This window comes from Artibeus jamaicensis, unplaced genomic scaffold (genome assembly GCF_021234435.1).
Source record: "Artibeus jamaicensis isolate MK-2021 breed Jamaican fruit bat unplaced genomic scaffold, CSHL_Jam_final contig_718, whole genome shotgun sequence".
Taxonomy (NCBI): domain Eukaryota; kingdom Metazoa; phylum Chordata; class Mammalia; order Chiroptera; family Phyllostomidae; genus Artibeus; species Artibeus jamaicensis.
The window spans coordinates 3,486,844-3,512,813 of NW_026521936.1; the positions used below are offsets into that span (position 1 = coordinate 3,486,844).

At 52.3% G+C, this 25,970-nt stretch overlaps 1 protein-coding gene across 2 annotated transcripts; it reads left to right on the forward strand.

Moving 5' to 3' along the window:
* The first annotated feature begins 968 nt into the window (after positions 1-968).
* On the forward strand, positions 969-22,505 carry NUB1 (negative regulator of ubiquitin like proteins 1). Of its 2 annotated transcripts, none has more exons than XM_053671903.1 (15): positions 969-1,069; positions 4,039-4,156; positions 7,037-7,204; positions 7,343-7,401; positions 8,889-8,959; positions 11,221-11,403; positions 11,731-11,819; positions 13,141-13,247; positions 17,937-18,123; positions 18,707-18,814; positions 19,343-19,495; positions 20,792-20,938; positions 21,354-21,446; positions 21,882-22,089; positions 22,265-22,505. In XM_053671903.1, exons 2-15 carry the CDS (start codon positions 4,040-4,042, stop codon positions 22,441-22,443), a joined length of 1,869 nt encoding a protein of 622 aa, XP_053527878.1. In that variant the 5' UTR covers positions 969-1,069; position 4,039; the 3' UTR covers positions 22,444-22,505. The 2 variants fall into 2 exon arrangements, with proteins under 2 accessions (XP_053527878.1, XP_053527879.1); XM_053671904.1 differs by lacking the exon at positions 969-1,069 and adding an exon at positions 1,234-1,254.
* Positions 22,506-25,970: the final 3,465 nt, after the last annotated feature.

A 25,970-nucleotide genomic window follows, 5' to 3' on the forward strand; every position in this document is an offset into this window, starting at 1 on the left:
GCCCGGTGGGCTGTGTTACAAGTATCCCCAATGAGAACCAGCTCTACGTGGTTTCTTCTGGTATCCCTGCCTGCGTGCAGGACCTATGCTCTCCAGCCCCACCCGCGACAGTGCTAGCACAGGGCCAAGGATGGGCTTCGGGATTTGGAAAGGAGGGGCCCACAGCCACATCCCAGCAAACTTTCTGGGGCCCAGGGTAGACTCTATTTTCCATCCCCAGTCTGCCTGCTAGAGGCTGATCGAACCACCCATCAAAGAAAGCTCAACCATCTGGACTCTGCCCCATTCTCGGGGCATTTCAACAACTGTTCTTAGTTGTTCCGCTTACGTCAGATTCCCTCACCTGGACACACTGACACAGTACAGGCCACTTAGCAGGGCCGGCTGCGGGCGGCGAAACTATCCTGCAGGGGGGCGGTGTGGGTGATGGAAGGCGGGGGTGACGCCGGCGGTTTAGAGGGGACAACCGCTTTGTCCGGACTAGATCCAGGGACTGGCGAGGGGGTCGCATCTGGATGCAGGAGGTCCAGACCTCTCTCCGGATTTTCCTGCAAGGTACTCTGGCCTCTTTGAAGGCTTTGGAAGAACGAAGCCAGGATCAATTTCCTCTGAAGTCAGGCAAACTGGGTCGGGCCCACAGTCCTCCCTGGCTTCCCAGGGCGTCCGTTCCGCGTCTACTGGAAGGGGCCGGATCCTAGCCCTGGCCCGCCCCGCCCCACCGCGCCCTCGCCCCGCCCCGCCCCGCCCCGCCCCACCGCGCCCTCGCCCGGTCCCACACTAGCCCGGGTCCCGCCCACAGGCCCCGCCCACAGCCCCTCTTTGCCTTAGCCCCGCCCAGTATCAGCCACCCCGTCTACACCACAGCCTATCATGAGTCTCCCTTCACCTTGCCTAAGACCCGCCCCATCTTAGTCCCGCCTATAAGCCTCTGCCCCGCCTCGCGGGGGCCGAGTGGGACTGGCTGCAGCGGCGGCGGGGGCGGGGCCCGCCTCACCCGGAATGAATACTAACGGCGGCCGCAGCCGCATCCGGGCACTCCGCAGGTCGAGGCGGCGCGGCGGTGGCGCAGGTGAGGAGACAGCGCCGGGAGTCGATCCCTGGACAGGGGTCTCAGCGGCGCCGATCGGCGTCCCCGGTCTCTGGGGCGATCCCTGCCCTGCCCCGCCCGGGTCTGGCGCGGCTTCAGCGGCGCGGACGCTGGGCTTCCTACGCGGAGGCCGGGCCGGGACAGAGGACGGCGGCTGGGGCTTCCCGGTGCGCCGGCGGTTCCCGGGGGCCCTCGGTTTGCGCTGGTCTGGGTGAGGGTGGTGGGTTTTTCTTTTTTTAAAAGAGCGAATGTTGTTCTGGGAAGAGACAGGGAAATACACGATCACACAAAAAGCTTGAATCATAACACTGTTATTTCACATATGGCATTTAGGACTTCCTTGCAATCAAAGCCAGATTTTCTTTGCTATTTAATGAAAGAACACGGTTGATATTCTCCAGCCTTGACAATCTGATTCTGTATTTCTCACCTCCTAAGCCTCACCCTTATTTTTAAATACAAGGATATTTTATTACTCCGACTGAAGAATCACGTAATGTATTTTGAAGTATATATATTTGAGAAGCTCTGGGTAAAGGTTGCGTAGATTACTTTATTGCCAAAGTGAAAGTGATCACTTTAAAGGGGTGGTTTATAACGTCTCACTTTCGGTTTGGAGCAGCACTAGGGAATGGAGTTCCGCTTTGGGGGACGCTATATAATGTGGAACAGTTCTCCAGTTAAAATAGAAAAGGGATGTTGTAAGCCTTCTTCCCTTTCGATTTGATCTGAAATCTGTATCCTTGCATATTCCGTTGTCTATAACTGAAGTTTTGTAAGTTTAACGACAGTGGTTTCATCTTTGTGCAAACGCAAAGTGGGGTGGTGTGGACCCTCCCTGCTGTTTCTTTGCTGGTGGGTGGAGCTCGGGACACACACTAGGTGTGTGAGACCTTTTGGGTCCTTGGATGGCAGAGGGCTGGGCGTTCAGCCTTCCCAACAGCTTGGCTTCATTAAGCAGCTCAGGACGTGATTCTGAAGATGTAAAGATTTATGAGGAGGGAACTAGCTTTGTGTCGTGGTGGTGGAAGTTACTTGTGTTTGTAAAGCTCATACGCATCAGTTCTAACACACACTTTCTGTGTGAGAAGCAGTTAGCGGGGAAGGTCTCAGTTCTCTCCAGGTCACCTGAACAAGCACAGTCCCCTCCCCAGTGTGTTTATTCCTTCCTCCCCTCTCTCCTCCTGGTCCTGATTACCCTCCTTCTCACCGATGCAAAATAGATTTGGAATTTCTTTTAAAATACTTGTTTATGGAATACACTTAATTTATCAAACTTGACCTAAAAATCAGGTGAATTGAGCCCTGGCTGGTGTGGCTCAGTGGATTGAGCACCAGCCTATGAACCAAAGGGTCACCAGTTTGATTCCTGGTCAGGGCATGTGCCTGGGTTGCAGGCCAGGTCCCCAGTAAGCGGTGTGTGAAAGGCAACCACACATTGATGTTTCTCTCCCTCCCTTTCCTTCTCTCTAAAAATAAATAAAATCTTAAAAATAAAATAAAAATCAGGTGATTTGGGTTTGGGGGAGTGTGGAATACAGGCCCTGAACAGGGAAAAAAAATCATGTATCTAGGTTACGCTAACTCATATTTTTTTCACTCTAGAACTTGTCTTCATCCTCAGGGCCTAACAGCTTTCTACTTTTTTTTAAATTTTAGGGAGAATGAGAAGGAGAGAGAGAGAAACATCGATATGTTGTTTGACTTATTTATACATTCCCTGGTTGATTTTTGTATGCGCCTTGACCGAAGTCCAAACCAACAACCTTGGTGCACCTTGGTGTAGCAGGGCGATGCTCTAACCAACTGAGCTACCTGGCCAGGGCCTCTGCTTTCTTACTGCTTGTCTGATTTGGCTGCAGTACCCCTTGCAGCTGTTACCCTGGCCCCCCCTTCACATTGCCCTGCTACCGAGGTCCAAGCAGGCAGCTCCATTGCTGGCAGGTGCTGCTTCGAAAGGGAGCACTTATGTGGGCCGCACAGAGAAGCAGCGAGGGACGCTGAGACCGAATGCAGAGTCTGATGTGTCGGCAGAAGTCCCAGTGCTAGTCTGGTGCTGCCTGATATTGTGGCCTCGGCTGGTCACTGATGTGGGACCTGAGGTTTCTCAGCCGTAAAATGATGGGCCAGCCAGTCGGTGTTAAGAATGTACTGTTTAAATATGTACTGGGGTCATGATGTTGCCACAAAATGTCATGCAGTACTTCCCCAGTACTGTAAGTAGTAAATTTTTTATTTTACTTATTTTATAGATATTATTTACTTATTTTTAGACAGAGGGGAAGGGGGAGAGAGAGGGAGAGAAACATCAGTGTGTGGTTGCCACCAGTGCACCTACTACTGGGGACCTGATCTGTAGCCCAGGCACGTGCCCTGACTGGGAATTGAACCGGCAACCTTTTGTTTTGCAGGCCAGCACTCAATCCACTGAGCCACACCAGCCAGGGCATAAGTTTTTCATTAAAAAAATTCAGATATAGAGGACATTTACTATCGATAGTTCACAGGTCAAGCTAACTTTTTTAATGTTTCCCTGCCAGGGGAGGTGGTATTTGTTTAGAGACTTTATAAACTCTGTGCTGAGTTTCTTAGAAAATTGCACTGCTTTAGGGATCCATCTTTCTCATATTTTATATTTTTTCTTAAATCAGGGAATAATGGGGTTAAAAAATAGAAAAATATAATAAGCCTTGCTACATATTAGTAGCTTTGCAGTACACACTTTAATGTAATATATAATTGACTATATATATATATACCCGAGTGCATATATAAATATACGTATTTCAGAGAAGTCTGGAACCAGTTCAAACCTGATCTGAAAGTAATTCAGGTTAAACGGGAGTGGGAAAAGTGGAGGGGAGCTCAACGGAACATGCCAGCCTATCAGGTGGTGAGACACACCTGGAAATGTCCTGTGGGGTTCATTGCTATACTGTTTTGCTTTCCAGGATGGCGCAAAAGAAATATCTCCAAGCAAAACTGACCCAGTTTTTAAGAGAAGACAGAATTCAACTTTGGAAACCTCCATATACGGATGAAAATAAGGAAGTCGGTTTGGCATTGAAGGTATTTTTCTTTTAAGCCATAGGTCACTAGCAATGGTATACGTCTCCCCAGTGCTAACAGAAGAACGTCTGAACCTGCAGACGTGTTTATAAGTTCATTAGAGTTTATTTGAGCCGGACAGAGGGCAAGCCTGCAAGCAAGATCTCAGCAGACTGAGGGGAACACTCCCCAGACTGGCAGCTTGCATTTCTGGTGCACACTCAGAATGAAGGAGGGAACCTAAGGAAGATACGAGAAATCAAGGGAGAAAGGAGGTGGGGGTTGGACTACAGGGGAGTTAACAGGAGCATGTGCTCCCGGAGGGTGGGTACGTGCTGTCTCTGAGGGTTTGAAAGAGGCATTTCAAAGGTATGTAACCTGGACGTGCAGGAACGCGAGACAGAGCCTCAGGCGAAGGTTGGATGAAGACACCGTGTGCCTGGCCGGACTACCCTCGGGGACCTGCCCGGTTAGGAATTTATGACCAGGTCATCCTGTGAGGTCACTTTGGGTTAGATTTTTTTACAGAGCCTTTCTTCATCCACATTGGTAAATAAGATTTCTTTTTTAAAAAAAGACTCCAGAGAGAGGGAAAGAGAAGGAGAAAGAGAGGGAGAGAAACATCAGTGTGTGGTTGCTTCTTGCATACCCCCTACTGGGGACCTGGCCCACAACCCAGGCATGTGTCCTGATCGGGAATCAAATGGGTGACCCTTTGGTTCACAGGCTGGCACTCAGTCCACTGAGCCACACCAGCCAGGGCGGTAAATAAGATTTCTGAAGTCACCACAAGTTGCCAGCCACAACCACGGGTGCAAACTTTGGGCATAACCAAAAGCAGTAGTGAGAGGCAGGTACCCGCTTCTTACTGGGAGCTAACAAGCTCATTTTTAATAAGATTTTATTCATGTGGAAATGTTACCTGATTTCTGGGGCATATACTATTTTCGATACCCGTACGGCATTACCTAAAGTCATTAATCCGGGGAGTACTTCTGACCTGCCGGTGTGGCAGTGCTGCTGGCGAGTTCGTGGGGTCCACCCGCGTTCCAGAGGGGACGGTCTCGGGTGGGTCTCTGCCTGGTCGAGAAAACCATTGCTCTCTGCCCCCAGCATCTTTAAACTGCGGCGCTGTTCATTTTTCCAAAGACTATTTTTCTGTTAATTACACCTCAGTTTTTCATGGCAGCAGAAATGGCCTTATTTTATGTAAGTGAAATTTATAGAAGTTAAAAATTCATTGCTTTCCAAAGCACAGAAAAACATGAATCCTTTTTAATTTTGTATTTATTCACATGTTCCTTTTCTAGCATTCTTTCTTTTAAAAATTTTTTTTCTTATTTTATTTATTTATCTTTAGAGGGAAAGGGAAGGAGAGAGGGAGAGAAACATCAATGTATGGTTGCCTCTCATGCATCCCCTGCTGGGAACTGGCCTGCAACCCAGACATGTGCCCTGACTGGGAATTGAACCTTGATCCTTTGGTTCGCAGGGTTTTGTTTTTTTTTATAGAAACCTATTATATTGGAATATTCCAGCACACGCTTTTCTGCATTCTCAGTCTGAGTAACCAGAGATAAACCATGTAACATCTGTCAGGGACTGAGGAATGTCACTGAAGGTCAATGGCTGCGTCAGATCTCTGTGACGCAAGGGTGCACTGGGGAGGTGACGCCTGTATGGGGGTCTTAGAGTCCCCGGGTCTCTCCTGGTCGTCACAGGCCCCCCTTTTTCTCTTTTGCACCCCACCTTCTGACCTTTTTTCTGAATTTGCTGGTTACGAGCTCTTGGCTCAGAGCTCTTGGTGTGGCATAAGAGGAAAGCTATTTGGTTTCTGGCGCAGGACTCCTCTAAAACCCCGGAATTTCCCCAGTGGTGAGGGCGACAGGGGCTCCTTTTGTTCTGACCCGACGCTCTGGGCCACAGCCAGGACGGGGCTCAGCCCCACCCTCCAGCCTCAGGGAAGGCGGGAGGGGCGCGGGCTGGAGATCTGGTTAGTCACCCGTAGCCAGTGGTTTAGCCCGCCAGGCCTGCGCAATGGCACCGTAAAACCCTTAGAGGATGGGTGTAGGGGAACCTCCAGATTGGCAAACACGCCCACAGGCTGTACCCCAGACCCTTTCAGACCCCACCTATCTACCTCTTCATCTCAATGTTCATTTGTGTCCTTTATCATAAACCATAATAGTAAGAGGAGCATTTTCACGAGTTGTAGCAAATTGTCATTTTATAAGGAGTACCAGTGATTCAGAATTCTCTGTTGAGAAAGTTATTTATGGCTCTGGCCTGTGTGGTTCAGTTGGAGCATCCTCCCGTGACCAAAAGGCTGCTGGTTAGATTCCCAGTCAGGGCACATACCTGGGTTGTGGGTTCGGTTCCCAGTCCAGGCGCCAGTCCCCTGTCCAAGTGCACACACGTGTATGGGAGGCAACCAGTCAGTGTTTCTTTCCCTTCCTTTCTCTGTAAAAGCAATAGAAAAAAATGTCCTCAGGTGAGGATAAAAGGTTAAAAATAAAATTAAAAAATATATAAAGTTATTTACGTCAACCCTGACTTGTTCTCACAAGTTAGGAAAATTAGATTGCTTTCTCTGCTTTCCTTTTCTTTCCCCTCCAGTGGAGAAGATCCGCTCAGTATTCCTTAAAATAATTTCTATATGCTACAGTCACTTCAGTTACAGTCCACTCGTCTTTTCTCCCGACAATAATGTCAGCTGTCTTCACTCTTTCCATTGATTCTGTGCCTCCCCATCCATCAGGCCGGCCTGGATGTCACCGCAGCGGGGGTCCGCCACTCAGCAGGGTCCTGCACGCGCTGCTCTGTGTTCTGGGCGCCGCCCCCCCCCCCCGCGGTATTTTGAGCTGATACTACGCTGATCTGTATTTTCTGATTCTTTTCTAGGACCTTGCTAAGAAGTACTCTGACAAGCTGGAATGCTGTGAAAACGAGGTAGAGAAGATCATAGAAGAAATACGCTGCAAAGCGGTCGAGCGTGGCACAGGAAATGAAAATTACAAGACCACGGGAATGGCCACCATCGAGGTGTTTTTACCTGCACGGCTCAGAAAAGTGAGTCGTTTTCTCGGGTTCACGTAGGTCCTCCTAGGTCCTCATGCCTGGTTCACTCAGTGAGGCAAGCACGCGAATTGTGATTGTTTTTAAAAGCTATGATACAAAGTTATTTTGTTTGTCTGATTTTTTAAATAGGACAGGAAGAAGCTCTTGGAAACTCGGTTACACATCACTGGCAGGGAGCTGAGATCGAAGTACGTACTTGTCCCCATCCCCCTGTGGCGCCACCCCCCCCCAGGGCCCGGCCCTTTTACATCAGCCCTTTGATCCCGGTGGCCGACCTGGAAGAGCAGAGAGGGCGGGTGCTACTCTCCTCGCTCTAAGGGAGGGAAACGTGAGGCTGGGAGGCTGCAGGACTGACCTGGGCTCACGCTGGTGGTGAAGGGCAGGTGAGAACTCTGGCCTCACCCTGCTCTTCCTCGTTTCCTGGTCAAACCTGAGCCCCGGTGGGAGCTCTGGGCACTGCCTACCAGGGGCTTGGCACACGTGTGAGTCAATGAATGGACGGTAGAAATAGGGGACGGCCTGGTGTTGACCCCGTCGTTAGCTTTCAGTTTCATCCCTCGGGGCACTAATGACTGGCTCAGACGTTCAGCGGAGTGTTTCAGCAGATTTCAGGCTGCTGCACACCTGCCAGAAGAAAAATTAGCAGAGGCAGCCAATCAGCGTTTCTCTCGCACATTGATGTTTCTCTCCCTCTTTTTCTCCTTCCCTTACTGCCTCTCTAAAAAGATTAATAAATAAATACTATCTTTAAAAACAAATTTAAAAAGAGTCCAGCAGGTTGGAGCAGGGGCTGAGAGCCTGCATCCAACAAGCTCCCAGTATGGCCCAGGTGGCTGGTCTGAGGACCACACTGGGAGCAGCAAAGCCCTGGACAGGAAAGGGGACACAGCGGATTTGTGACAGGCGCCGCCACCGTCACTGCTGACGGTGATGTGTAAGTAACGCCACGCTCAACTAGAAGAAGAAACACACCGGTCCGTCACATGCTAGTGAAATTTGAACTGTTTTTGAATGGGCCGCATTTTCGGCACCTCCAGCTCCAGTTCCTGAAGCTGGTTTTTCTCATTTTCTTCTTTGCCCTTTGTCAGGGCTGCTGGGGACGCAGAGACCTCATTCATCCAGCAGGGACGGCCCCATCCTCCTAGGGGGCCCAGGCTACAGAGAAGGGCTTTCTCCAGAAGCCCAGTGAGGGCCCCCCTTGCCCATGTGGATGCTGCCCCAGGGGTCTCCACCTCCTGAGGAAACAAGTAGTAAAACAGTTTAAAAAGGGACATTCTCTCTCTCTTTTTAAAAGATTTTATTTATTTACTTCTAGAGAGAGGGGAAGGGAAGTAGAAAGGGAGGGGAACATCAGTGTGTGGCGGCCTCTCGAGTGCCCTCTACTGGGGGACCTGGTCTGCAACCCAGGCCTGTGCCCTGACTTTGCATTAAACCGAACCGGTGACCTTTTGGTTCACAGGCCTGCGCTCAATCCACCGAGCCACACCAGCCAGGTGTACAAAAAAGGGCCATTGTCTCGTACACATCATCAATTGGTATTTGTGAGTCAGTAAATTGAAATACCGGGTGTTTCTGAGTAAAATATATAATTAGATTTTAACCATCGTGGTTAAAATCTAATTAATGGAAAATAACAAATTTTATTACCTACATTTTTCACTGGTTTGTTTTACAGAATAGCTGAAACCTATGGATTCCAAGAAAATTATATCAAAATTGTCATAAATAAGAAACAACTGCAACTAGGTATGTGATGGCAAAGTATGCAGGATTTTAAAATCAAGTTAACAGATATAATGACTGCATCTTCTTTTTTCTCTTCCCGTATCCACAAATTTCTAGTGGTTTTATTGCATATAAATTCGAAAGCAATTATTTTAGAGTTTACTACACTAAAAAGGTAAAGTAGCAAGTAGCATTTCTAATGTTTGTCTTCTGTTCGGTGCTGGGGGGAAGAAGGGTACTGGCCGTTGGTCTGATGAGATGTCACAGAGCAGAAGCGCAGGGCTGCTCAGGGGGTAACATCGGGCTTCCCCACACGCTGCCCAGGGAGACCAGCTGGGGCAGAGCGAGGCGGGGCAGGCTGTGCTGGGGAGGGCTCCAGACTGAGCAGGCCGCACCTCGGAGCCGAGACGTGACTGGGGGAAAGGTCGCGCAGGGCCGAGTGTGCACGGTGACGGGAGGGCAGCGCTGGGTGAGGATAGAGCGCAGGCCCGGCCGGGCCACACTGTGGGGGTTGTACTGCTGGTTCTCGCTCAGGCGTGGTTTTGCCACCCAGGGGACCTTTGGCAATGTCTAGAGACATTTTTGTTGTTCATGACTTGGTGATGGGGTGGGGCCCAGGTATATTTTCTGTGGCTTCGTTGGTTAGAGGCCCGGTACAAGGCCCAAGGCAGCCACTTCAGCGAAGACCCATCCAGCCCATGACGCTGGTCATGCTGCGGCTGAGAAACTGACCCTGAGCACGGACAGAGTCCCTCCTGAGGGGGAGGGAGACCGTGGATGCTGGGCGTGGCACGTGGTACATCTGTGTTTTGCAGGCCGCTGTGGCTGCTGCAGGGGGTGGATTTGAGGGAGGCGTGGCCTGAGAGACCAGTTGGCTCTTGCTGCAGTTCATTCAGGCAGGTGCTGTAGTCTGGTGGGTGTCCGGGGCTCCCAGGGCCCAGAGGGTCAAGTTCACTGCCCAGCTCGATGCAACGCCGCCTTCACAGCCCAGCCCTCGTCTTCCTTTCCAGCATCATTGCCTCTAGCCACGCCCATGGCCTGTGTTAGGTGTCACAGTGTCTACTCGCTGTCTGTCCTCGCCTCTGTGCTTGTCCTGTGTGTGGATCTGTCGCTGGGCAGAGACCCCGGATAGCAGCCGACCCATCGGTCCTTCTCCCGGTGGTGTGTTTTCAGAAGCTCCTTCTCTAACCCGAGGGTCCCAGGGTAGTCTAGGTTATCTTGTACCAGCGTAACCTGTAGGAGGTCTCTAATCTGCCCGAGTCCCCTGTTTGTAAAGGCTAAGGCCCCAGTGTCATGCTTCTTCCGATACCCCGACTAAACCTGCTTCTTCCACGCTGATACTTGGTGCCTGTATATATTGTTTCCATTCACCTGTAGGTTCATTCCTGGGCCAGAAGCTCTTTTATTTTGTAACAGAAAGTTTGTATCTTTTGACATCTTCACCCATAGAGTTTATTATTACTGTGGTTTCATTGTAGTTTTAAAATCTGGCAAGATGGATCCCCCTCTTGGTTCTTTATCACGGCGACTTGGCCGTTGGTGGGTCTTCACATCAAGCTTCTTAAGAATGTATACATCCAAGTAGCATTTTCCATACACGTGGTCAAATGTATATACTTACAGTTCATGATAGTTTGTTATTTTAAAAATCTGTTTGTATCTGTATTTACGCCTTTTCATTTTGGTGGTGGTTTATTTGCATCTTTGACTTAATTTTTGTCCCATTTGTATACTTGACTGAGTTGTTGCATAGAACCAGCCTCAGGGTGAGGAACCTGGGTCCCGGAAGCAAGCCGCTCACTGCGGCCTCCGAGTGAGGAAGGGGGAGAGGCCAAGGTCTTCGCTCCTCCCGACAGTAGACCACAGTAGACCGCCTCTCCGGGCGCCCTGCTGCGCCCTGGCCGCCTGAGCGGTGCTGTGCACTGGGCGGGTTCCCTCTTACCAGCCAGGGCACAGGAGAAGTCGTGCCTTAGGCTTCCTTTTCTGCCGTCCAGCGTGGTGCTCTCCCTGGGGCATTCCCAGCTATTTATTGCTTCCGTGTGGTCTTACGATGAGACTAAAGGAAATCGGAAAGGATGAATTAGGGCTACTTTCCCTGGCCGACTTTATCCACTGCTTACCGGCCACTGCTACACCACCCACTTTAAGCGTGCCCGCCGCTGGGGTAGCCCGGTGGTTGGCAAGTGCAGAGGCGGGGTTCAGAATTCTGGGGAACCTGGGGAACCCCGGTGCCTCGCACGCGTGAGGGCGCGTTTCACAGTGCGCGCTCCCGACTGTCACAGGGAAGGCGCTGGAGGAGCAGGGCGTGACGCACAACGTGAAGGCCATGGTGCTGGAACTGAAGCAGTCCGAGGAGGATGTCAGGAAGGACTTCCGGGTTCAAGAGGAAGAGCAAAACGAAGCTGAACAAAAGGAAAAGAAGATTCAGAGGACGAAGAGGGGACTGGAGATCCTGGCAGAGAGAGGTACCCAGGGCTCCAGGTTTCTCACCTCCCTCAGTGCTCCATGCACGCAGCCAACCCCGCCCTCGTGGGGGCGTGGCTTTCTCACTCGCTTTTCCTCCCGACAGTCTGACGTTTTGAATACCGCTGTCATTGCTTGCTTGCTTGCTTGCTTCCTTCCTTCCTTCCTTCCTTCCTTCCCTCTTTCTCTTCCCCCTTCCCTTCCCTCCTTTCCTTCCCTTCCCTCTTCCCTTCCCCCTTCACTTCCCTTCCCCTTCCCCTTTCCCTTCCCCTTTTTTCTGTCATTGCTTCTAACACCGACTGCATAAGTTCCCTTTGGTCTTGTTGCAGCTGAGACAGTGGACCCTGAAACCATGCCGTACTTGGAAATAGCTAACCAGACGGGCAGGTCCATCAAAATTCCTCCGTCAGAAAGAAAAGTAAGTCCTGTAGGAAACTTAGAGCTTGTTCTTGGATTTGCTATCGGAACTGAGCGGCTTTCTAGTCATTTGATCTTGGAATGCTGGGAAGGGGCAGAAGCAGTTTTCTGTCTCCGGCCGACCAGCAGTGTGTATAAATCAACAGCATTCACTCTGTGCGGTTATGCACGGCCGGCTCGCCCTGTGATTTCCGGGGAGCAGTACACATGCACGACCTTCCCGTCCTGTAGCAGTGACTTTGCACGTTCCCAAGTGATGTGACGTCCTGCCTTCAGCACTGGCTGATGGGTGGGGTTTACTTTGCTACAGGGCCATGTCCCCTGAGGAGTGGGTCCCTGGGGGAACTGTGGGGTTTGGGAAAAGAATGACAGGCGATTCTGCTGTGTCTGCCCTGTCTTCCCACACCCCCTTTCCCTGTTCTGGAATTGGGGTTAGTAGGAGGTAGTTTTACCTTTAAACACATTCGGCGGGTTCTTTACAGCAGCGCGGTGCACCCTGTACCCTGAGTGCAGCCTCGAGCTGGAGTCCAGCAGTTCTTAAATGAAAAACTCTAATGACTGTGGGTCCCATTGATTTAATTTTTGTCTTTTTTTAAAAAGATTTCATTTATTTACTTTTTAGAGGGGGGGAAGAGAGAAAGAGAGAAAAATCAATGTGTGGTTGCTTCTTGTGCACCCCCTACTGGGAACCTTGCCCAAAGCCCAGGCCTGTGCCCTGGGAATCACACCGGTGACCCTTTTGTTTGCAGGCCGGCACTCAACTCACAGAGCCATACCAGCCAGGGCTAATTCTTCTGTCTTTAAAGGACAGTTTGAGTAGGTTTCAGTATATGAATTATTTTGTTAAAATTGAGGAATAAAGTTAAGTTTTACTAGGAGAACTTTGTAGCTGCCAGGGGATTGATGTTTGCTTTTTTTTAAGGTTGGGATAATTTGTCCACTGCCCCTCTTACACTGAATGACGCCATGCAGGTCAGTTTGGAAGACCTTCGCAAGATGGAATTATCTGGAAATTCAAATTGAGAAATATTAAGGAACCCAAAAAATTTTGGATCACTGCTTAAAAATTATTTTGGCAAAACTAGAGTTGACAGGTGCTTCAGAAAAAACCTGAATGAATGCCCCCTTTGAAAGAGAATATGAAAGACAAACAGACTATGGCTGCTTTTTTCTACCTTCCGTCTGACTTAATTTGGACTTTTAAATTGGTTGTGCTCTTTTTTAAATTTTTACTTTTTATTTCTTTAGACTTACTAGGCTTTCGATATAATATTTGATTATAGTTTAAAGTGATGTTTTTCCAATTCCCAATTTTTCCCCAGGCTCTCACCTTGGCGATGGGCTATCATGAGAAGGGCCGAGCGTTTCTGAAGAGAAAAGAATATGAAATAGCCTTGCCTTTCCTTCTGGACGCCGACAGATACTTCTGGTAGGCACTCTTGTCCTTGGGGAGCCCCAGGTTCAAGGAGGATGGCCCCAAATCAGACAGCCCCCTCCCGGCCCCTGTCGCCTCAGACCTCGGGTTTTCACCCCGGACCACGGTCGTTGGGAGCGAGCAGTTCGGGGGCAGACCGGTTTGTGAAGTGCTTCTTTCATGAACAGCTCTAACGGGTCTCTCTTCCCTGTGAAGAGTGTTAGAAACACAGGCACTGGCTTCCTCCTCAGCAAACACACAGGACATCACGTTTGTGTTGGGGGAGGTGCTGTCAGCCCTTGGCCCTTCCCCCAGGGGATTTGGTAGGGCCGACCGCACCCCAAACCCCTTGCTTTACTGAGGCTGCGGAAAGCTAACACGGCGCCGTCCTTCTGCATTTGTTGCTAGAATTCTTGTGAAAAGAAACAGGTTTCCTCATCAGCTGCTTGGTTGTGCTGGTGAGCAATTTGTAGCGAAAGGCAGTGAAATGCATGGTTCTTTTCCCTTATTTTCTCGTGTTCAGAATAAATCAATGACTTCCCTAGCATCCTCCAAAAATGAGGTTACCAAAGAGGTTTTCTTTCCTTTTTATTTATTTATTTTTTAAAGTATCGATATACGAACTCATGGATTTTAATACATTTGATGTGTTTTGAAGCTCAATGCCAAATCGGCCGTCTATGGCCAGCCGGCAAAGGCTTCATCCTTTTGACCTGGTGGTCTCCGGTCTCCGGTGCCCAAGGACCCCAGAGTCACCGCGGGCGTTTTCCGCCCCAGCCTGGGGGCCAGCAGCCCCCCACCGATCCCTGGCTCCTCGCAACGGGAAACAGCGCCCAGAGACTGTGATCAAGGCAGATGGGACATTTGAAAAATAGACGGTGTCCGAAATTGCTCAAAAGGTAGCAATTTTCATGTTATTTTCTTTTCCATTTTGATGAATTCCCATGATACACTGCACACTTCAAGAAGGTAAATACAGCTGCGTGGTTTGTCCACACACTGGCAGCAGCCTTGGCTGTGAAGTGAACAAATCACAACTTAAGCAAAAAGGGAGGTTTATTGTCTCAACCACTTGGGAGGAGGGGCAAAGCGAGACCTTACTGGGACCAGGGCTCGCTGGCCCTGGGTTTTGCGCGCTCTGCCTGAGCTCTCGGCTGCTTTTTGGCTGTCGCTGCTGTTCTCTTCTGCTGCAGGCAGTGCGGACTGTAAGTCAGGTCCTTCAAGTTCAGGCGGATGTTTCATCTCCTCCCATAATTGTTCCTAACTCTTCATGAGGGGACATCTCAAAGGTGTCTAAAGATAGAGGCTGGCATAAGGAATTCCCACGCACTCATAACCCAGCTTCAGTGAGCGAGATGAGGTCGGTCTTGGTCCATCTGGGTGTCCCGTCTTTTCACCCTGGACAGAGACCCTTGTGAGCCGAGGAATAGCAACAACTGTGCTTGCAGTTTGGAGACTGTTACTCGTTCAGTGAGTGGCAGATCCAATAATCCAACAGTGTCTGTCTGTGCCTTTGTGATTGGCAATGACTTTTCTTCTGAGGACCTTTTTATTTGGACCCACATGTCAGCGGAGTTTTTGCAAGTGTCTCCTTTTCGTAAAGGAGAGCAGGTCTCCGCAAGTCGGTCGTGTGGGTGGAAGAAACTTCAGTGCGTTTCCCTCCCAACCCTCGATGCTTCTCCCATCTGCGCCAAACAGGCAGTTGTACCGGAGCCTTCTGTCGCACATCCCGGGCGTGGGGTGCAGTGTGACCAAGAGTAGTTTCTGTCCCCACTCACAACCAGAGGGGACTTCCGCTTTAGGCCGAGATGGAGTGACAGGAACTAGATGTGCCCTCCCACCCGAAACAACTGAAAATGGGTGCGAACGTGGGTTTCCTGGCGGCTGGGATAGTGACCCCCAGGAGCAGAGAAGCTACGTGGTAGGTTCCTGGGCTGCCGGGCGGGGAGGAGCCCTGCGCGGTTCCCCAGGTGCAGGGTGAGCTGAGTAATCCGTGTTCCCACCAGCCAGAGTGGTAACCAAACGAGCCCTGAAGACGCTCCAGTCCCCCTAATAAAACTTAAACGTAAGAAAGCATCACCCTGTTTTCAGGTAGCTTAAATGCATCCCAAACAAGGCTCGATAGTATTTATAGCAATTCAAAAATATCCAGCATCTCATTAAAAATCCACAGGCATGGAAAGGAGACAATACAACCCATAATAAAGAGAAAAATCAGTCAGCAGAAACGGATCCAGAAGAGACACAGAAGATACTTGGTAGACAAGGGTGTGAAATCAGTTGCTGTAAACACATTTTCCACATTCGAGAAGGCAGAGGGCCAGGGCCACGGAGGCAGCGGGGGCAGCCGCCCCGAAACCCCCCACTGGAACGTGTAGAAAGCTGGGGGTGGGGTGGCCCCCGTGGGGGGCGGGGCTAACTGCAATTAGAGACTGTGGAAGAAAAGATCAGTAAATGTGAGGGTAAGGCAAAGGAAACGATTCTACATGAAACAGAAAAAAGACTGAAAAAAAGAGAACAGAAGGCCCACAGGCTGCAGGACGGCCTCAAAGGTCACAGCGAATGGAGTCGTTGGCGCCCCTGATAAAGGCAGGGGACAGAAAAATGCCTGAGCAAATAATGGCCAGACTTTCCCCCAGTTTGAGGAAAACGATAAGCACCCCAGATACAAGGCCTGTAATGAATCTCAAGTACAAGAAATCTGAGGGGACAAAAGCCACAGAAACACCATTATCCAGTTCCTCAAAGCCAGCAGTGAGGCTTAAAAAGGGCTTTAGCCCACCTTCCTTTAAAAGAGGAGATACTTAAGATTAGTTTACCTTTCTTGAAATTAGTGTCTTTACTTACAAGCCATAAGGCAAATATAATAAATGTCTGTTAAATAACTGACTTAAGGCACAGTGGGACTTAATTTTCCTAAAGCTAGCTCAGTAAATTTTATTTAAGTAAATGTACATTTATTTTAATGTTGTTTTCAACCTGAAAATGTATTGATTATTGAATTAAAGCTGCTAAAATCAGAAGCCAGAGCAATATTAATGAAAATATGCTCTAAGACACAATTTCATTCAAGGCTTTAAAATTTGTTTTTTCTGAGTGACGTAATCAGGTTCAAAATTATTCTTATGCAAATGTTGATTTCATGATCTCTTTTGTAGGCCTAGATTATGAAGAAAAAGTGTTATTTCTGAAACTAAAATATGAGACTGTGCTTTCTTCTTTTTTAAAATTCTCATTTGAGGATATACTCACCAATGGTAGAGACAGAGAGAAAGGCGGGGGGTGGGGTTACACACCCCCACTGGGGATCAAAAGTGAGGCCTTTTGTAGTACCTGGTGACACTCAATCAAATAAGCTACTGAGCCAGAGCTGTCTTATTTTTCATGTGTTTTTTAAAAGATTTTATTTATTTATTTTTAGTGAGAGGGGAAGGGAGGGAGAAAGGGAGAGGTACATCAATGTGTGGTTGCCTCTTACACACCCCCTACTGGGGACCTGGCCTGCAACCCAGGCATGTGCCCTGACTGGGAATCAAACCGATAACCCTTTGGTTGGCAGGCCGGTGCTCAATCCACTGAGCCACACCAGCCAGGGCAAGAAGAGAAATGTTGGAAGACGGAGGCAACAGTCAACATGAAACCCTGCTCTGGTAGATTTCTTCAAGTCTCTCGGATTAGCTCACTCGGGGGTCCCACCTAGGAGACTGCTGCTTTAAAGCAGAAATGGCAAAATCGGATTTCTTTGGGTTTTATTTTCTAAGTGGATTTCGATAGGTGAGATGGGAAGCTTACAGGCATTTGGATCTTGTGGTTTCATTCAAGAGCAGCCTTATTTTTAGTAGACTACCAACAATAACAGCTAGAACTTTACGGTTCCGTGTAGAATGCCAGTTTGCAAATGTCTCCTTTCTTGTCGAAGAGTTCAGACTCGAGATCGAGACTTGCATTAGGAGTTTTTAACATGATCTCAATGTCCTTCTTTGTCAACATCCACTGTCTTGTCTTCTCCCTTTCTTTGGCCCTCGGCTTGGCCTGCTGCCACAGCCACGAGGCAGCGTTTAGCCAGCTCCCGGGTCCCCAGAGCAGCGCGGCGTTTTCCAAATCTCTTTTCCTGCCAGCGCGCGCGCGTTTGGATATGGAAGCCTTTTCGGGCTTCGTCAGTTGAGCCATCCTAGTCAGCAGTGATTTTCAGAGCGTGGGCTCTGAACTTGGCCGTGCATCAGATCCCGTAGGGAGACTTAGACATGCATCACGCAGGCCTACAGGTTTCTGTTACTGTTGATCTTGGTTGGGTCCCAGTGCAAATCAGTATTAATAAACAATAGAAAGAAGGAAAAGGTCCTTATATCTGAATGATTCCGACTTGCACTCAGGGTTGGAAACCACTGCTTTACAGCCTGGTCTCCCCGTTAGCTCAGGGGTCTGACGCGGTGACCTCAACTTCCGCTTTCTGCAGAGCCTCTTTCCCCCACAGCATGGGAGTGCGCGTGCGCGCTGATCCTCAGTCCTGCCGCCCCCCCCCCCCCCACACACACACACTGACTGGATGAATTCCGATGATAAATACAGCTCCCTGGATAGACGTCGAGTCCCTTCAGGAGCAGTCAGTCTCTGGAGATTCACCAAAACTGGGGAGGAGTGCCAGTCACCCACTGTGGGCGTGCAGGGCCACGCTCCGGTGACGCCGCCCGTTCCTCTCCCCAGCCAGTGCTGCCCGGAGCTGCTGGACACGGTGGACAACTACGCGGTGCTGCAGCTGGACATCGTGTGGTGTTACTACCGCTTGGAGCAGCTGGAGTGCCTCGACGACGCGGAAAAAAAACTAAACTTGGCCCAGAATTGCTTTAAAAATTGCTATGGAGAAAATCACCAGCGACTGGTCCACATAAAAGTACGTGACTGTAGTTGGTGTGAGGTACCACTGAGCCCATTTCTAGAACCTGAGTTCACTCGGGTATTTAGACCGCTGCCCAAAGGCGATCGCTGTTACGTCTGTGCGTGCTTGGCCCAGAGGACCCGGTACCGGTCACGGGCCTGCTGACCTCCGGGCAGCCGACTGTGTGCAGTAGAGTCTAGTGGGAGATTTAAGTGTGGAAAATGGACGTGTTGAAGAATATCGGTTCCCATGAGTGCGTCACAGCCCAATAGGGGTTCGAGTAGGGGTTTTTCTCTAGAGCCCTCAGAATTCTGCTTGGGAAGGACAGGGCAGCATGAGCTAGCATCTGGTTTGGGGTTGGGGTGCTTCCTCCCGGACCAGAGGGCCCCGGGGTGTTCTGACACCCTTTCCTCCAGCTGGGCAGAGGAGGTCACTGTCCTGTGGGGTCTTCGCCTTGGCCACCGGCGACAGCAACGCTGCAGACATCTTAGTGCTTCCGCGTGACCCCACGGAAAGGGAGGGAACTACGCGCGGGGCCACTGCTGACCTGTCATTAGAAATGAAACCGTCTTATCCTTTTTTCCTCCAATAATTTTAGGGAAACTGTGGGAAAGAGAAGGTGTTGTTTTTAAGACTTTACTTGCTTCAAGGTATCCGCAATTATCACAGCGGAAATGGTGAGGAGGCTCGGGAGTATCTCAACAAGGTAAGTGCGGGCGCTGGGAGTCGTAACCATGTCCGTCTCTGTGTTGTTTTATCCCAGAAGTTGAGTATCTCGTAAGCTCCATAGTGTGTGACTTGAGAGGAGCACAGCTCTCTGCCACGTGCACCATGAACATGTCTGTATTTGTGAGGGGTCAGGCCAGGCGCCATAATGAGGAAACCTTAAGAAGATGATGACTTGATGGCTAGAAGTTTCTGTGTCACCCGGCTGCCTCCAAGTGGGCCAGGGCGGTGGGGCAATCTCGGGTTGCCCCGTCAGTGCCTCCTGCCGCCAGCAGAGGGGGCAAGAGAGCAGGGAGATGACACAAGACTGTGCCCTCTGTCCTGCTGGTGCCCTGGCCTAGACTTGACCGGGAGGCTGCCCCCAGCTCAGGGGAGGGCCAGATGCGGGGGAGTTGCTGCAAAAAGGGGGGACAGGTTGGATACCAGCCCCTCCCACACTACTGGGCCTATTTTCTCATGTGTTAATGTTGCAATCCTTATACGACTTTTCCATCTTTCCTGTCTGTAGGCTCGCCAGCTCTTTAAGGAGCTCTATATCGACCCGACAAAAGTTCACAACTTGTTGCAGTTGGGGTTCACTGCCCAGGAGGCCCGGCTTGGCCTCAGGGCCTGTGACGGGAATGTGGACCACGCAGCCACCCACATCACCAACCGCAGAGAGGTACCTTGACAGGGTCTCAGGACCCCGGTCGCCGCCTGTGCCTGGTAGTGGGAGGGAACCCGAGGCAGGAGCCAGCTCCTTCCTGAAGGGCCTGAGCCCTCGGATGTGCAAAAACAGGGAAAGATAATGCCGGCAGGTGCTGCGAACGGGCTCTCTGTCGCCTCGGCTTGGGAAGTCAGGCGGGGCTGCCCTCTCTGTGACTGTTAAGTTAGTGCGGTCTCCTTATTTCACTTCCTGCCGTGGTAGGTGGCTCTTGAGTACAGTTTTCCAGGCAGGCTTCTCGCTCTCTCTTTTTATTTTTATCATAGCATATTTCGGGAAACCATTTTAAAGGCGCCCTATTTTCCCAAAGGGCCATTGCTATGGTTTGAGGGGGTATTCTTGCCTAGAGACACAAGTTGAATCAGAAGTAATCACTAGTACGTTACAAAAGCAAAGGCACAAAGTCAAACTCTTTAAAATGAGTAGAAATAAGCACAGGAAAAAGACATAGAGTTTCGGGGTTGGAAGGAACACTGCGGGTCTAACACACCGGTTTCGCAGTGAGGGAGCTGTGGCCCGAGGAGGGGGAGCAGTGGTCCCGCAGAAGTGGGACCGCGCTCTTCTCTGTGACACGGGAAGCTGGTGTCGGCCACCTCAGGGTCCCTCCCCGCTGTAACCCCAGCCACACAAGCCCCCGGGGTAAAGGCAAGGACCCCGAAAAGCCCAGGTCTGAGTGTCTGCGCTTACGTCACCCGGCTCAGCGCGGATGGAAAGGGGGCCTCGCCGACAGCGCCTTTACCACCGTGCTGCCGCTCAGTCACCAGAACTGCCGTCTTAGCATCTGGGGAGCCAGTGTTTTAGAATGAGACGATTTGAAAAAAATCTCACTGTTCCATATACTCTCTATGCCCAGAGTGCAGGGGAGGGGATTAGCATCACCCCAGAGCCCACATTTTACTGACCTCCCAGTGATCTGTCAAGGGCCAGGCGGCCTCCCACCCACGCAGTGTCCCAGCCCCCTAGGGACAAGGGGGCCGAGCAGTGAGCTCACTAGTTCCGAGTGGCCAGTTCTGGCGCCGGCTGGTGGTAACTGTTGAGTGCTCTCTTTCCCTGAAAACTCAGGTCTCCGCCCTCTGGCCCAGGCCAGGAGCCCCACCATGGCCTCTGCTCTGTAGCCTCTCATGCTGCTGACGGGCCGAGACAGGCGGAGGGTCACCTGCCTGTCAGGTCCCCAAATCCTACCGCACGTAGCTTGAGAAGGCTTTCTGCAGAACCTCGGCCCCCCACTCAGGGAGAGTCTGCTGTCTCCTAAAGGAATTGGCCCAGATCCGGAGGGAGGAGAAAGAGAAGAAAAGACGCCGCCTGGAGAACATCAACTCTCTGAAAGGGATGGGCTACTCCGCTCACGCCGCCAGGCAGGCCCTCCACCAGGCCAGCGGGAACCTGGACGCTGCCCTGAAGGTGGCGCCCCCTTCCGGGCCGGGCACCCCTCCCCCGCGCCTTCCCCGGCTCCTCCCCCGCGCCTCGCCCCCCCCCCCCCCCCCCCAGCCTGTGTGGAGCCCCAGCCCGCGGGGACCCTCGTTCCTGGTTTGGATCTGAAGGGCGGCACTCATTCTCGAACCCCATGATGGAGATGGCTCGGCGCGCCCCACCTCGTCCTACCTTTGGTGGGAAGCCTTTGAACGCCAGCCTGCGCCCAGCCTGGGTGGGGTCCCCTTTATCTGCTTGCATGGCGCCTCCGCGTAGTCCTCCGCGGGGTCCTCCGGGTGGAATCCCGTTGACTGTGTCCGCCCGGCCCCTAACAGCCGCCTGGCCTTGGTGGGCGTGGGCGGGTGCCCGTGAGGAGTAAAGGGCGAGTGTTCCTGTGTGTTTTTAGATTCTTCTCAGCAACCCTTACATGTGGCTCGGTGACTTCGGCCCTGAAGCCAACAACCATCAGGAAAGCCCCTCCCAGGAAAATATCGACCAAGTGAGTGAGAGTCTTCTGTGCCCCTCTCCAGCCTCGGGTGGCGAGGGCGAGGGTGACAGGTTGGCCGTGGGACAGGGCTGAGTCCTGGCTCCCTGGCTTGCAGTGTGACATCGGCCACCCCAGGGGCCCGTGACGGCTGCGGGCAGTGGAGGGGGCTGCAGGAAGGAAGGCGCAGGGGGGTCCTATACACGCACCACCCTGGGGCCTCCTGGGACCTCAGAGGAGTCACTGTGCTGCCTCTGTCCACATTTTTCCCCCTCCACATGAGGACACCTAGTGCCTTGTGGCTGCTTAGTCAGTGGCCCCGGTTCAGCCAGCACTGTCCTCAGCTAGCATTGTCCTCTCAGGAGCAGGAGGGGACAGGGGTGCTGGACGTGTGCCAGCTCCTGGAGCCCCGGCCTCAGCGGTGGCTGTCCCTTCCCTGTGTCCCCACAGCTGGTGTACATGGGCTTCGACACGGTCGTGGCCGAAGCCGCCCTGAGAGTGTTCAGGGGGAACGTCCAGCTGGCGGCTCAGACCCTGGCACACAACGGAGGGAGCCTCCCTCGCGACCTGCAGCTGGTGGTGGGGGACTCAACACCGTCCACGTCCCCTTCCGACTCTGCGTCCCCCTCGGACTCTGTGTCGCCCTCCGATTCTGCAGGTAGGTCTGGGACCTCTGGATCTCCAGGCAGCTGACGGGTGGGGATGTGACTTCGGCTGGGTGGGGCCGGGGAAGGTGTGGCCGGGGCTGACGTGGGCCGGCGTGCTCTCTCCGTGGGCTTTCTCCTCTGTCTGCTCTGCGTTGACCCACCCGTGCCCACGGGACCATGTCGCAGGCACCTCCAGCGCCTCGACAGACGAAGACATGGAGATAGACGCCGTCAACGAGATCCTGGAAGACATCCCGGAGCACGAGGAGGACTACCTGGACTCCACCCTGGAGGAGGAGGAGATCATCATTGCGGAGTACCTGTCCTATGTAGAAAGTATAAAGGTGGCGGCGAAGAAAAACTGAATGACGAACAGAAAGAAGCACTAAGTTTCTGCTCATAAACTCTATCGTTACGAAAAGTCTAATGCAGGTCTTCTTTTTTTTCCCCCTCTGTATCTGGCTTTGCTCCAGAGCGCTCCCTGCCCAGGCGCAGGCCGGGCGGGCAGGGTCCGGGACTCACAAGGCCAGAGGAGAGTTGGGCTGGGGGCCGGGGCGTTGGTGCCTGCTGGGCCTCGTGGGGCAGGAGCTCCCTGCTGGGTTTCTCTGCCCCCCGGAAACGGGAAGGACTAGAGAACAGGGCGGCCCCTGGAAGGGTCTCAGGAATAGAGAAGGGGGCGCGGGGTGCACTCCCATCTGCCTGTCCTCGCCTCGCCCTCCTGAGCCCTCCTGAGCCCACCGCTCAGCTCTTCCTCCTTCCCATGATGCAGCGCTGCCTTCCGCTGCCCCCCCCCCCCCGTCTGCCCGCCCCCGAATGGCCTCCGCGTCTCCAACCACTCGCGGTGCTTTGGGGGCAGAAGGGCGCGGCAGCGGTTCCGCCCGCCGCCCCGCTCCTGTCGTCGCCGCCACCACCAGCCTGCCACGTCACTGTCTCACGCTCTCAGTTTAGTGAAATACGCACTTGAAATACAAGGTTGGGAGTTCAGGATTTATGTGTGTTCAGAATCCTTTACAAAAATAAAATCTTTTATTAAATAGGAAAGTCATAAATGCTAACCAAAGCAATTTATTTTTAATGAGCATTTTCAGACACTGTGCTCTTACATTAAACATACTGCTGTCTAAGTTACCTACCAGAGATGAAGGTATATTTTCTCCAGGTTTTGTGGGATTTGGGGTATGTCTATAGTGCAGAGACTGTTTCAAAAGGTGCATAGCCTCATCCTGGCTGGTGTGGCTCAGTGGATTGAGTGCTGGCCTGGGAACTGAAAGGTCACCAGTTTGATTCCCAGTCAGGGCACATGCCTGGGTTCAAGGGCCAGGTCCCCAGTAGGGGGCATTTGAGAGGCAACCAGTTGATGTTTCTCTCACACATTGATGTTTCTCTCCTCTCCCTACCTTCCCCCCTCTCTAAAAATAAATAAAAATAAAATCTTAAAAATACAAAGTACATAGCCTCTTCCTGGCTCACACAACCATTTCTCATTGCAATGTGACCCCCTGTAGGCGGGTGTTCAACAAAAACTCCTTCCAGCAGCAGGTCCTGCTGCAGCAGCTGGACACTGGCTGACTGGAACCAGGGCCAGGTGCGTCCTGGGGCCCCGGCTGAGGGCGCTGGGTCGGCCTCATCCTGTTGGGGAGCTGGCAGGGCTGCGTGGGCTTCCTCGCTCCTCCTGTCCACACACCTCGGGCTGCTGTCCAGTTGGAGTGGTAGAAACATTTCCTTGTCATTCTGTTGACGCGGATGATACAGATGGAAGTAAAAGGTGGAAAACGTATTCGACAGTTGTCAGCCTAACTTTGCAGGAAGTTTACTCGAACCCCTCAACTGTCCTGAGAGCTGAAAGTGCCCAGGTGGCCTTCAACTTCATTCAGGCCTGAGAGTTTTGCTTCCTCTGAGTTGCGTGCAGACACCGAAACACCTGTTACAAGGAGGCGGCTGGAAAAAGCAGGGCAGGGCTGCTGGGGACAGGAGGGATAGGAGAGGAGGGGAGGGGGCTGTGCCCTGGTGGCCCTGGTGACGAGGGGGTACCTTTGAGACCATGGCAGACTGTCAGACTTTGGGCCCAAATTGCAGCTTTTGGCTAACAAGTTACCGTCCTGGGCTGGGGCCCAGCGAGGCCTGGAGATTCCCAAGTGCTTTTTAAATGATCCTGGGAAGGGCCACGGCAGCAGCCTCTGACTTCGGTCCATTTTCTTGTGAAGAGGTGCAGAGGAGCCAGTTCTTGAGTGAGGGACAGTCCCGGGTTTACACTGTCCCCCTGCAGGCCTTCCCACCACTGTGAGCTGGGAGGCGGGCTCTGGTCCTGCCTCTGGCTGGGTGTGTGAAGCCAGACGGGGTGACCACGGGCCACTCCCTGCTCTGGCAGAGCAAGGGAAGGAGCAAAGGATGATGAAGGAAGGGAAGGACTGGTGATGAAAATGCCGCTCACGTAACCAGGAGGGAGCAGACTGGAGGGTCTCAGAGGACACGGGCCTCGGAGGGGCTCTCCTTGGCTAGAGGCGAGAAGACGACATTCCCAACCTGGTGCAAGTGAGGATAGAACAGGTATAAGCTGAGCTATGTCCATGGTGTCATGGGGCCGTGTGTTGGGGGAAGAGAATGAGGTTGGAAGGGTCACCAACTTCAAGCACAGAGCACCGTGAGCCGCCATTCAGGGGTCTAGATTTGGGTGGCAGCTTGGCAGGGCTGGCAAAGGACTCCCAGAAGGAGGGGCTGCAGGGATCTGCAGATCGGCCCACACGAGTCCGTGGGAGGCCGTGGCCGGGGCGCGCCACACGCCTTCAGAACTGGTGCCCCTCCCTCTTCTTGTGAAATCTGTGTGCTCTTAGCCCTGGTGACTCTGTCATGTCCTGTCCCTGTTTTCCTGCCCCAGTGTCCTTTCAGGACTTCCTGTTCTTGTTCCCCCATCCACCTGAATATATCTGTCAGCGGCAAGAAGATACCATCAATGGCAAAGAAACAGCTTCTGGTTGCCTGGTCTTTGTACGCCCAGCATCTAGCCAAGGCCTCGGTGCTGCCGGACTGCAAATCCCCCCCAGGCTGTGCACTGCAAATGCCAAACTGGTTTTCCGTTTCCTCCCCCAACTCCGGGAGAGGCAGGCTGGGGAAGCGAACACTTCCTGGGGACCCTGACTTAGGATCTGTGCGGAGTGGCTGTTCCCAGGCGTGTGTAGTGTGCATGCTTATCCTCTGTCGTGTGTGGACACAACGGGAAATCTCACATGACAGACGAGCTGGTGAGGCAGGAATGCAGTCTCAGCTGGTAGCGTCCCCAGCGAATGGTGACTCAGAGCGCCCGTCTGAAAAGGTGGGTAAATGTGGGCTCAGGTACTCAAGGCGGCGCTCTGCCTGCCCTCCCTCATGTGAACTTCAGCATCCTGGGGAGCCCCTGTGGGGTGAACAGGCCCTGGCTAGAAAGTGGGGTGCCCCCCAGGGAACCCCATATCTCCCAAAGGCTATGTGCTTTGAGTCCCGCCCACAGAATGCTGAGTGAGAGATGCAGCTTCTGCAGGTTCTCACCAGCAAGCCCGTTTTCCTGGGGAGGTCCCTGCACCCCCAAGGCTTGGGGGGTGTGCACCCCTTCCTACCACACCTGGCGCCAGTACTGTGCATGAGGCCTGGACCTGGGCACCCAAGGGAGAATGGGAAGCCCCTCTAGCTGCGCATCTCGCTAATGAAACACCGTCTGCATGGCCACAATGGAGCGCCCACCACTCTGCGTTGAGAGCTGCCTCTGCCAAGGGAGGCTTGTCCTTGGTGAGATGCTGAGTTCTCAAGGGCAGCCAGTGTCTGCTGCAGCTTCTCCTTCTGCACCGGTGGCCAGCCCAGCATGCAGGACACCGTACTGTGGATGCAGAAAGCACGCACAAGCCAGGGGAAGAGCGCCCCC